General features: G+C 42.1%; 1 protein-coding gene and 1 long non-coding RNA gene across 3 annotated transcripts in view; one reads left to right on the forward strand and one right to left on the reverse strand.

Annotated features, from left to right (window-relative positions):
* The window catches only part of LOC111260481 (LIM domain only protein 3), a 57,183-nt gene extending 44,376 nt beyond the window's left edge, over window positions 1–12,807 (forward strand). For both annotated transcript variants that reach the window (XM_022833288.2, XM_022833289.2), the window contains exons 2-8: window positions 6,262–6,732; window positions 7,162–7,207; window positions 7,526–7,663; window positions 8,092–8,217; window positions 10,623–10,721; window positions 11,083–11,215; window positions 11,640–12,807. In XM_022833288.2, the coding sequence (XP_022689023.1) occupies window positions 6,576–6,732; window positions 7,162–7,207; window positions 7,526–7,663; window positions 8,092–8,217; window positions 10,623–10,721; window positions 11,083–11,164 (648 nt within the window). In that variant the 5' untranslated portion in view covers window positions 6,262–6,575 and the 3' untranslated portion in view covers window positions 11,165–11,215; window positions 11,640–12,807. The remainder of the gene's footprint in view (window positions 1–6,261; window positions 6,733–7,161; window positions 7,208–7,525; window positions 7,664–8,091; window positions 8,218–10,622; window positions 10,722–11,082; window positions 11,216–11,639) is intronic.
* On the reverse strand, window positions 9,081–10,634 carry LOC147753484 (uncharacterized). Its single transcript, XR_015311083.1, has 2 exons — window positions 10,588–10,634; window positions 9,081–9,953 (listed from the first exon to the last, which is right to left on the reverse strand). It is a non-coding gene; the product is annotated as an uncharacterized LOC147753484 (long non-coding RNA).
* Window positions 12,808–12,960: the final 153 nt, after the last annotated feature.

Consider the following 12,960-nt stretch of genomic DNA (forward strand, 5'->3'; position numbering starts at 1 on the left):
TCCTGTTTGTATCCTATTTTCGCTTCAAATATCGATACGATGCAACGTCAAAGTGGCGAATCATCCGTACAATATTGCGCCCCGACAAAAAAATGCAAACTTTTCTACGATTCTTTTTGTAGCAGATCTAGTCAGAACATTTTGTAACGTATAATATTAGTTCTATGAATACATATCTTCTAATAACATTAGTCACTCAGGCCAGAATTGGCCTAACAGAGGGCTATGCTTTAGCTAAAAAAAACAATCGTGCCGCGATAACGCCTGTAACTCCATAAGGATTAGCTGTACTTCATCTTTGTTACGGCTATCATCACTGATAAACTCTCTCGAACTGTAGTTTGGTGCATGGACATCGGCGAATGCGACCGCGTCACAAAAGCATTTGTATGCTAATCCATTACGCGCATGATTTTTTTTGGCAATATCAAAATAGTTTTGCTTGCTTCAGAAGCAAAATGTTGCTTGTCCAAAAGTCCCGTCACACGGTTGTGTAGGTCTACTACGGTATCCTACTACTGGGTTGATTAGTTCAGCTTGAAGGGCGTTCTGCTGCCCGAGGGCTGTGCGTGAGTGGTTGATGAGAAAATTAAAGGGTGCCACATCGCTGGCAGACAGATCTAATCAGACAAAAGCCAACTGATATACAGTGATGATGGAGGCGAAGAAAAGAGTGCATGCTCTTAGAAATTCACGGATAGACTCTTCGCTCTGACTCTCCGTGTGGCGTCCAGCTCTCAACAAAGTGAAATCCTGGTGATGCCGATGCTCCCTCGTTTCTTGATGCCTCCTAGGCGCAGTTTCACTTAATATGAATGAAAACGACGATGACAGTCAGCGTTAATATCCGACGGGGTTAAAAGAGAGGGAAGATACAGTGGGGTTTTCAAATAGATACGAACCCCAATTTCTTGAAGAATTTCAACACATTAGCCGTGACCGTCTCAAATACGAAACACATTAGTCCGGAAGAAGAATCACGGTATGACAGTTGGTCGCCGGAGCTGTCGCTGCTAAAGCTTTGTCTTTGCCCGTTCCTGACTCATTTATAGAACTTTCTTGAACATCTCCTTCTATGTGTTTGCCACATAGCGTTGACTCGTACCTTTTTCATAACTTGTTCTTCTACCTTGAATTCACTTCAAGTCACTTCAAAGCACAAGGTACACGTAGTGAATGTTTATTGCAAAGATGTTTGTCTAGCCTATCCTGAGTGAACACCTTTGGTACAGGGTCTGCTGAGTAGTAATTATGCGCTTGCTTAATAGGGGGCGTCTTAATGAGACGTTAATTGCGTCCCTTGGATCCTTTGCGCACACATCCCGTTTTGACCCCACGCAGACGCTGTTCCTAAAAGTAGCCACCATAGACGATAGATTTCTGTCTATTTCAGTGTCTGCCTGTGTGCGTTTTTTTCTCTGCTGTGGTCGTCTGGGCACATTCGCTAGATGTCTGAGAGCTGTCACTAGTCACCCTTGCGTGATTGCTCCCATTACGTAGACGCACATCTGCGTGAATATGTGGGATATAGCGCTATGAAAACTAGTGGGCCCAGGACAGTCCACGTAGCATCGAAATAACCCGTGAATGAGCTGCGGTGAAAATGGGCTGTTCCTAGATCTTCTGCGGCGATTGCTTGCATCAGTGCGGCGCTGGACTACGATGGCGTATGCAAATCCAATTAATTGAGGAGTTCCTACAATGTGACGGTTCATTCTTAATAAACAAGTCCCTCAGTTGTGGTAACAGCATCGATCAAATGCAATAACGGCTATATTGGTGCTACAAGTCATAGCAAATTTTGGTTACGCTAATGAAAGTCAAAATCAAAACTTGATCCGCAGGGCAGTCAACTGCCACCTTATTAGCAATTTTTTTATTTTAACAAATGAACCGTTCCTCGATTATGTGTATTTCTTAAACTAAGGCGTCTCTTATTTGTACTTTCCTAGCGTGTCCTAACATGAATTAGAAAATATCGCCTACGTCTAACATCTTTTCCTGCTTCCATCTACGCATCTAGTTCGGCTATCATTTTCTATCGTATCACTGCTCTATTCTCTTAATAGTCCAACCAGAAGGCGTTCTTGATTGGCCGTCCCTTAAGTAGTACAACCCAGGTTGCTGGGCATCTACCGCCGCTAACACGAGACACGGGGGTCACAGCTGCTGCAATGCCGCGCTATGGCTAGCCGTGTGCTCGCTCCTATACTACACAATATTACAACATTGGTGGTGCGGTGTAGTACTGCTAAACGACGGAGTTTCAAGAAGACGAACGAACACGGACGGATGGAAAAATGGAAGGATCTAATTATGTGAGTGACTGGGAGGGTGGCCATGGAAGATAGGAAACGAGTAAGACTATCGCAAGAATAGGATGAAAGGGGAGGGGGAAAAGTAGAGGCGGTAAACGCAAGCGAATGCGCGTTCGGGAGCCGAAAGAGGCTGTGCTGGCTGAGCTGCTAGATCCGGAGGGTTGCTTCGGGACCCCAACAGCTGGCTCTGAGCTGAGCTACTAGCTGGGAACGACGGCGCTGGCCCGTCAGTCCGAAGAGGCAGCAGGCGCTGGGAAGCTCTATTGATGCTACGGAGGCTGAGGGGTAGAAGAAATGATTTCGGAAGTCGAATCCGAAGAGAATGGCAGACGCGAGGGAAAGGAGGCTGTCGAAACTCAGGGACCTCGTTGTCGCGCACGTTGCTGCGCGGAAGGGGACCTTAGCCTGGCACAAAAGCTGTCGTTAAGGCAAGCAGGCAATGTCAACAAAGCTGGGCTATTCTTTAGCTGTGTCCGTGCGCGTGGTCGGTTCGTCGGTCGTCTTAATTAATTTTTTGGGGAGTGTCGCGAAGCGGCAAACAGGAAAATTGCGCATGGACCAACAACAGCGGCAGTATGACGCACGTGCTCGCGCTAAAGCACAATAAGAAAAAGGCAAACGAAGGGTAAAAGTGGCAAGAGGTGCCGCTGCTAGTATTACGACTACTGCTACTACCATCTCTAGTGTATACTATGAGGGTATTCGTAATAAGGGCAAGCAGGGGGATAAACTCAAGGCAAAAACTGGACACTTTCGAAGCCTCGTTTGTTCCGCCATCTAGGAGGTGGTTGAAACGCGTGTTGGTGCAAAGATGTATAGGGCCCGTTTACGCAAGACAAATTGCGAATTAGTAGAAGGATACGTGCAACTACCCCAGTGTGTAAGTGCATATGACTTACAAACTTGCGTCTATCTCACATCGGGGAGATCTGAACGTCGGAGCAGTCTTCGGGACAAACGATCTATAAGCTAGCCGAAAAGAACTTCCGCGGAAAATTTCACGGAACCTGAATAATACAAGGCTTATATAATTATCAAAATATATTAGATCAAATAGAGGACCAAGAATACCTAAAATATAGCACTAAAGGACGCGGGGACATGACTATTGTCAGTATTATTAATTATGCTTTGTTAACCTAACAAAAATCTCATTGAACTATTATATGATCTTATTGAAAGGAACAAACAAATGAAAAATTAAGATACAGTAATTAGTAAAATTAGCACTAGGAATATACGGGCTTGTCAAGCATGTATTCCGCACATATTTTTAAATAGAATTTGTCTTTATATTTGGGATGAGGGCTCGCTGCTTCCCAGTTTCTTAGTGTACACAAATGTATACAATAAAATGCTTTTGAGTATTCTCGTAATGAGTCGTCCGCCTCTGCGATCTACTCGATGAGTCGGAAACAAAAATAAAGAGCGCTATAGTCAGACAGAATAAGACTTGTTATTCCCTCGCGTCCTCAATGTTCTTATATTACTTATCCAACCTTTAAAAAATATTGCAAAGGCTGTGTATGTTATCTCCAGCTAATCATACGCCGGCCCAACGGTTCATTCTGTCGATTTGGAGCGCCGAATTTCTTCCCCGAACAATCCAGATGTGAAAGATCATGTTGGCCATTATGCGTTACCTGGTCAAGATCTTCGTGCTTCATAAGTATATATGACAGCTCCTAGCTGAGTCTCTACTTGGAAAACGGCAACCAACTTTAAGAAATAAATGCTTCTTGACGCCTGCCGGTGGTTTTTTTTTTAGAGATATAGCTTCGTTTGTAGGGATAAAGGGTCTGAGCACACGACAGGACTGAATTGATTATATTCAATATAATTCGCTCCTCATACATTTTATATGTCTAGTAGAGTTGGCAAACTTATTTTTCAAATCCTCTTCCTTATATATGTAATCATCTGTAGCATTCAGGTACTTTATGTAGATTGCATTACTTTTGGTAGCAGTACGTTAGCTGTTTTCAGTGACCGTACTACAACAACCCGAAGATCTTCAGTTGTCTTCGAAGCTATGCTACTGCCGTGGTTGCTAGGGGGTCACCCCTTGTTAGATCGAGATGCACCTTTTCTTGTTGAGGGCCATCTTGTTGATAGGCTACACTGCAAGACTTTCGTTGAAGGAAATTTCTTTCATCGCTCTCTTTGTGTGTATCAATATATGATTTTGTCTTTCGTTACACTGCGTGTTCATGTTGTGTCTTCCGTCCTGGAATCGCAGTCGCTGTCATTTGACGTCGGCTCTCCTGAGATCCGCTACACGGGCAAGGGGATGTATCTGCAACTTTCCAACGAGAGCTTGGAGCTTTTTGTTGCCTGCCAGAATCTCAACTACTCGTTCTGCTTTGGGTTTTCGGCTTTATTCCATTGTTCGGCTATTTCAAATTACTCCACATTTGCAGAAATTCTCCTAAATAACCTTCGACATACCGGTAAAGTATAAGTCACACCAAAACTGTGCAAGTTGGCTTTGTACGTTTTTCTCTCCCTGCTTGCCCTGCTGGCTGGCTGCCCTCCCACCCGCCTGCATAGGCGTATTTACCTCGTTTCATGTTGTAATGACTTCATCAAAAGCCTATTGACTGCTGACACCGGGCGGAATTCGTCTTTGTTACTCTGTATCTATGCTTCTATTGTATTTTCTTCACGTCGCACCGATTTGCACCCGACTCTTCATGCTATTTTGAACATTATGCGCGAACGCGTACTTCGATAAATTTCTCAGCATTTGGTTGGTGTTTAGCTGACGTTATTTTGTTTTCTAGATTTCTTTTTTACCTCCAGTTTGCCCCTTTTTTCCACTCATTGTTCTTAGCTGCTCAATCCAGGGCGATCATTTTTAGCAGAAAGCATTTGCGCGAGCATTTTGCAATCGCGTTTACATCGTCGTTGGCTGGATTCTTTCCTCGGACGCCCATGTAACCGATGCTTCTTGGCCTTTTTGGACCTGTGTACGTGCCATTAGTTGGTGACGTGTCTCGGCAACCGATGCGGCTACTTCGGAGCTCCTTGTCCAACTCTTGTCATATTGATTCATGTCGACTTCGCTTTAACTTCATGCTGAACGACGATATCCACGGCCGCTGGGATGAGTGCTAACGAGGGTTGCTGTTGATGTCTTGATATTCATCACGGTACTGTTGTCTTTGTTTATAACTAGCAACTAACTATATTTGTAATTTAATAAAAAAAAATGTAAACAAGAAAGTGTTTTTCGTAAACAGCAAAAACAAACAGGAGCCAAGTGAGGATCATATGTAGCCGAGGGGATCCTAATAGTCGAAGACATTTATGTTCCTTTTCCCTTGATATTTGTATTTTGACATAAATTAATATAATCATAGTGATCGTCGCCTTTATACTCAGCGTCTAGTCGATTCATCGATACTGTTATGTTAAACGAGAGCCGAATCCGAAACAAATTCAGATTCAGAGGAAGCTAGATATGCATGCTCCCATATAGCGATAGCGTTTTAGTCCGCTCCCTGCGCGTTCACAACTATCGGATATCGCTGGTAATTTTTTTCAAATCTACAGTATGTAAATAGCAATTTTTTATTTTCTTAAGTGTTCTTGATTAAAGCTATTGTTACAATTAGTGGTACAGTAATACCAACTATATAAATCTGCATCAATACTTCCTTTTGTTATTTTCGTTGATTTTATAGATTAGGCGGGTGGTCGTCTGCAAGCAGCTCGTACGACCAAACCAAACGGAGTGAATAGTTATCCTCTTAGGGGCTGTCCGGGAACACGTACTTAAATAGGCGGCTAAAACACCGCCTGGGCATCAGTCGATATCAAGATCTATAAGTGACCATACGGGATTCCACTGCAGTAGCTCATACATTATCAATATCATAACAGATAACTGTTCGAGACGAACTGGATCTATCCACTTATAAATATATCTCCACATCTCCAGGTCGGATCGTCTTACGAAAAGGAGGATATCATTGCTTAGATCGGCTACCGTCGTATCGAAACACTCCAGAAGCGGACCAAAGATTATAGAGAAAAAAAGAGAGCGAGAAGGAAGGTCCGAACAAGGTGAGCCTGAAGCCAAGTAGACGAAGATCTTGAAAAATATTCGGAAAGCCGGAAATCGCTTGTGCGGAAAACGGAACAGTTGGTCTACTGATAGGCGCATCGCCACCGGTGCCGGGGTCTCCTGGAGGCGAGACTGGTGCTAAAATCTGGTGGCGCCGCGATTTAGCGCGCCCCGGCTTTCAGTCGTCTATGGAAGTTTGTCGCTTGGAGGCACGGAGCGTCTCAGTGTCCAGCTTCAGGGGATCTGCAAGCACTGCCGTGACGCTCTTCACCAAAAGGAGTACGAACGGTAGCATCGATCAGATGAGCGGGGTTGGGACGGGAACGACGTTCGGTGCGCCGTCGGGTAAGTGAGTCTTCGTAGAAGCGAATTTTTTCTGATCTACAGATACATGTTAGTGGCGACTGTCTATATAAACATTACATACATGTCACGGAACAAAATATAATGCGCCTGGTTATGCGATGGCTTTTGCCCAATGTTTTCGCATGAGCTGATTCAGTGTTTCAATATTTAGGCGAAACACCCTGTAGCAATCCTCGTTAAAGACTCTCTGTTACTTGTTGGAAATTGTGTCCTTATTATATATATATATATATATATATATATATAAACTTTTATAGCTTTCATTTACATGATGCTTACACTTGTTTATATAAGACAAGGCACCTGAAGGCATGCGAAGTCTTAAATATGAAGCATGTGTATAAAAGTAATGTAATATAAAAAAGATTATTCTGACGTCGCTGCTAATCTCTTGGCTCTGTATTTCAGGCGATGAACTTCGGTGTACGGGTTGTCAAAATCCGATTAGAGAAAGGTAAAAATAGTCTATGTTCATAACATAATAGTTCATAGCAATTTTTTTTTTTTTTTTATGCTAATCTTCACCTATATACGCGTATAGAGCTGTCAGAGAATAGTTTGCAGATTCGTTGCCATGGTCTGAGCAGATCACTTCCGTTGATCAGCCTGCTCTTGGATCTGTAGTAAGCAGTTAACGGAAGTAATGATCGATTAATAACCTACTGCGCAATAGAAGCAAATAATTCAATCAATTGTATTAACCCAGTTTTTAACCCAGAATAACACCTAGTAGTTATTCTGAGTTAATGTTTTGTATTTCCGATACCCTCAGGTACCTTCTAAGAGCTTTAGAGCAATTTTGGCATGAAGACTGCCTAAAATGCGCCTGCTGCGAATGCCGGCTAGGAGAGGTAGGAAGTACGTTATACACGAAAAGCAATCTGATTCTCTGCAAAAGGGACTATTTACGGTGAGTATCCATTATAGGCTCGTGCAGATTTCGTGTCTAATTAGTCACATTTCCAAGGTCACTGTTCGAGCCAGCAGGTTTGATTTCCATTCCCTTTTCCCCATTCCTCCAACGTTCGATTCCCTTCGGAGATGTATTGACAAAATACAGGCTAAACGAACTTATAGTATTCTCCTATTGAATCGCTAGATTCGGTTCTGTTCTTGGACGAGGTAACGGTACCAGATGATAGCCGTTAACTTCGCATATAGGAAATTTGCATCAAGCTTGATCTTTATTTTCTATGCTAACAGGACGCGGATATAAGCATTTGAGGAAGTGTTCTAAATACAATGTTCCGGCGTTGACTGGTTATTGCCAGCGTGCCACGGGCAAGAAGTGATTAATTAAGATATTTGTGACTTGTACTGTTTTGGCCATTCACTTAGGTTGTTTGGAGCTACAGGTCACTGCTGTGCCTGTGAAAAGGGAATTCCAGCATTCGAAATGGTGATGCGGGTAAAGGGTAACGTGTACCACCTTGACTGTTTCGCCTGTCAACATTGCAACCACAGGTAAGCCGCTTTCGTTTTAGTTTTATAGGCCAGCCGCGTACTTTAGCGTTTTGTTTGTGTGAAAAAATGCTTAATATGCACCTAGTAGCATGAGTTAGTCGTATATAATCTACTATATGCTTCTGAACGGCCAGTAGGCTATATAACGTAGATATGGAAACCTCATCTTAAAGAGATATCTGCAGGTATACTTGGCCGTGATGAAGTTCAATGATGGAAACAAGACATGCCTGAAAGAAGTTAGCCTTACTTTGAAAATATAAAAAACCTTCCCATAGCCTTTAATGTAAACCCGAGCAAAGGTTGCTTTTTTGGGTATTTTTATCAATTTAGAAGATTTATCAAAAAGATTTATATATTCCTATGTAAAAGCGTCTTAGTTCTTCAAACTCTATCCGAAATTGTATTTTGCATTTTCGTACATAGGGTTAAATATGGTGCTCTATGTAATTTGTTTGCATGCTCCAGGAAGCAGTTGAAAATTTCTTTGAAAATATCGGCCTGCTCATAATGCCCACCTCGTTCATTTTTTCGGGCTATCTAATACCTATTTAGGTACATTTTTTAATGACTACGACCTAATATAGGGGTATTTTAATTATGGACAATGAATGGCCGGACGCAGTAGGCTTACCAAAAACACAGAATCTGCAAAGGTAGTCGTAATGAATAACGAAGTCAATAATTTTACGATATGATTGTAAAAAACTTCAGACCTTCAGGGTTCAGATCTTAGTTTTCAGTCGACCAAGCTCCAAACTCGTTTCTGGTTAGACGAAAAAAGCTCATAACGTAGAATCCGGTATGTAGATACACGCACGGATCATGCGCGAAAAATTAATTAAAAGAATCCAGCGACTGGGTATTTGTAAAAAACGATGGTCGTATATTATTCACACGCATCAGCTTGTTGAGTAGCGGCAGCAGGTCGGTCCCGATAACTTAAAGGAAACTTCGGACTAACCCTCAACTTTAGACGTAAAATTATATCTCATTGTTATCGCTAATTGTGCACGTCACGAACCAAACAGATTACTAGGAATCGTGATAGCTGAAGGTACGATAATAATAACTATCACTATCATCATATAGCAGTAATGATGGCGCACTCGAATCGTGAAGTTCGTAGTGTTTCATGTAATTAACTATCTTGTTTTGCTTAGGCTGCCAGCTTCGATATGATATTAATTAAGGAGGTAAGAAAGAAAGAAAGAAAGAGGGTCGAACATCTCTCCCCCATGGCTCTGCAATTTCCTCATCCCTCTCTGTCTCCATTTTGCTCTCCCGATGAACTGCTCCCGATAGACGGCAGCCAGGCCCCAGAATGGCCCCTGTTGGTCGATCAAGGACCGCTTGGGTTTCTGTCTCTTGATGTACCAAGCGAACTCTGCAGGTTTCTTCGTCGTCCTAGCCGAAGCAAACGAGCAGCGAGTGTCCCCATACCACAGACGTCCCGTTCAGCTCCTGAAGCTCCGTCCTCGGCCCGGTCGAAGAGTCAAGTGTAGAGGGTACTGTGAGAGTTCTTTTCGTCTTTGCCGTATGATTAATTAGTACAATGACGAAAGAAGGACACATAGTAGATGGAAACCCTGGCCCTTGTTCCCAGTCGAGTTTCCTTTTTTTGCCTGGCGTCTTCACCAGCTCTCGCTGCTTCGACTTCTTTTCGTTATTCTGCTTCGTGGCTCGCCGCTGGCAGTTGGTTGGTCGGTCGGTCGGTCGGTCGATTGGTTGAAAGCCTATGACCCAATGAACGGAAGCATTGCAAAAATATAGAGGAGTCCTCGTTAGGGAGTCGTTAGTGTAGAGGAAATTTTCTAATTATTCGGCTAAATGCGACGGCAACAAAGGAGACGCTGCTGACAACAACAGCAGCAGTAACAACAACAATCGCTGACAACAAAACGGCAGCAACAGCAGCAACTGTTCCTTTACTGCCTCATGTTCATCTCATTTGGCTGAAAGCGAACTAAAGAAGCAAAATTCACGACATCTACTTTATTAATTTCCCGAAGTAAGGGTTATAGTAGCAGTTCGTATGTTCTAACATGTCATAACCGCCATTTCAACTCGTAATCGTACGAAGACGTTTATGATATAACCGAGCAGGACCTATATCCATGTGAAGAATTATTTAAAGCAACGGCTCAGCGATATAGCTAAAAATGGAATAATTTTAGTGTTTAAATCATAAGGCCACGAAATATTATTATTTAAAGTAACTTCTGTACAGGTAGGACCAAGACACGATGCCGGAATTAGCCCTGAAGATAATTCAATTATACCCAATCATAAGGATCCCGATTATGAATGACACCGGCGAATGCCTTTACTTGTGAATACTCTTTGACACTTAGCGTCAAGCTTACTGACCCGAAGATTTCTGTGGTGTAATTATCGTGTTTCAGGTTTTGCGTTGGGGATCGATTTTTTTTACATGAGAACAGAATCCTCTGCGAAGCTGATTATGAAACAGTCCGTCGACATTCGACGTCCAACTCCCCACGGTTCGTAAAACTACTGTCGGAAAAACAGTCAGACCTATTGCAGTGAAAAGAAAAAGAGTCAGCCTTTAAGTGGAAAGAAAAGCAGAACAGCAGATGCTGTTAAAGAGTACACCAACACATTTCTTAACCTACTTTTTTAACGGTCTGTTGGGATTCTACTATAGGTCAACGCTTTCTTTGTTTGTATATAATAAACAGTATTTTCTTCTAGGTCCTACTAAGGACTGAAAAGTTTCAAGCAGTATAATTTTCGCACGCAGTCGAAATATATACCTGTACTCTATATATATACACTGTGATTTTTGTAATACCTAATCATCAATTGTATTTTTAATTAATATTTATATAATTAATATCTCAGGTTACCGTTAGCCACCCTTCAGCAACATAATAAGCCAAGCAGTGTGGAGGTACCTTGTGACAGCGTTTACGACTCCAGATAATAAATGGTAGCTTCTAACCTCAATCAAGGCCATTTCCGCTATTGCAAATGGGTTGGTATTATAACGTCTGCAGTTTATGCAGTTTTCAGTGAGATTTAAGATTATTTATAAAGGGATTCCTTATAAATGCGATAGAAAACCGTACCGTTGTACTATTGCTGGTATGCGTTGGTAGCTGAACACTTACAACGATGAGCACTTAAACTCGGTAATATCGCTTCAAAACGTTATTCTGCTGTAATAAAATTCTAAATAACTTTTTTTTCTAATTTACACAAGTTCACACATTATAAGACGAACATGGGTATGAGTTTAACATGTTGTTTTGAAATACAGACCATGCTTAAACTCGCATTGACCAAATTAGAATGCTGTACTAGAATGATTGTAATGAGAGATAACATTTAATTCCGTACTGATATCTTGTATTAATAACTGGTATTATTTATTCCGTATTATCTTCACAAAATTTCAGGGTCGGCCAGTTACGATCAGAGTGCGGCAGAATAGTGGAAATTCGTAGCAAAAGCAAACAAGGATCGGGACGATGACAAAATGGAGCCATAACCTTCGACCTGGACGTCGCCGCCCGAATTAGATCGTATGTCCTAAGAGGACCTCGAGATCTAATATTGATGCAGCTTCCTAGGTTAACCCTCGGCTAATCTGACCAAGCGGGATGTTAAACGTCCGTTTCGATTGTATCAGTTGACGGAGCAGCTTTTGTTGGCAGACAATGTTATCTACGTACACTGTAGACATTCATGCTTTTTACTGACCATTGTTTAGAATGCTGGTTCCACGGGTGAAAATTACACTCTGTGTACTCGAATATATAGCAGGGACGATGCGGTAATGAATTTTTAAGAGGGTCTTCGTTGTCCGTTGCTATACGCCTAGAGTGTAGCGAAGCTCCGCTCTGCCGTCGATTTAACGACCTTTCGTATTAGCAGTGACTGTTTTTCATTATTTTTTAATGGTGTTTGAGTGTATTTTCGCGTACACCCTGCGTGATAGATCACAGCTCTGACTGACACTAAGCGGTGTCTTGCACGATACAGTGATGAGCTATATCTATTAGAAAATACGTACTCCGAAAAAGTGTTGAAGTTGTATAGTTTCAAGCACCACATTGTACAGAGGAGTCCCGTCGCGAAACAGAGCTAGATGCAAGTGAATTTTGGATCGAACCCAAGATAACCCGCCAACATGTCATTTGCTTGCTGAAAATAGTTATTATATGCTCGTATTAACACGTTAATTACGTTCTAGTCGGAACGACAATACATGCTTCACACTGTAGCACATACATATATGACACACACGACGGCAAACAAATATTGTATCACATTTTTTTTTTAAACAATATCTATTAGTCCTTACTGCAGTCGATTATACTGTGGTCTATGTACATAGATATCTCATAACGTATGATCAACATGGACGCAGGTGTCGTTAACACGATAGCAGACGTGTAGCAAATGACGCGAAGAATGTACATAACAACAAAGGATCGAAGTAGCAATGAAAACTGATGTAACGGTAATGACGATGACGATGATGATCTAAAGGGACGCGACGAATGATCAAGGCGATGGTAATAAAAATAGCAAATGTGGTGTGTGTAAATATTTAACAACAACTTCGGAGGAGTATTCATTCGTTCTACGGCAAGAAACATCCTAGTAGTAATTGTAGCTTAATCCTGCCTTGTCCTAGAGGACCTTTTTGAACCTCTTGCAGTAAAAACAAGAAGGTAACACTCTTTACAGCTTAAGAATCTGATATGTCCTGTG

Source organism: Varroa jacobsoni, unplaced genomic scaffold, assembly GCF_002532875.2.
Source record: "Varroa jacobsoni isolate VJ856 unplaced genomic scaffold, vjacob_1.0 scaffold_444, whole genome shotgun sequence".
Lineage (NCBI taxonomy): Eukaryota > Metazoa > Arthropoda > Arachnida > Mesostigmata > Varroidae > Varroa > Varroa jacobsoni.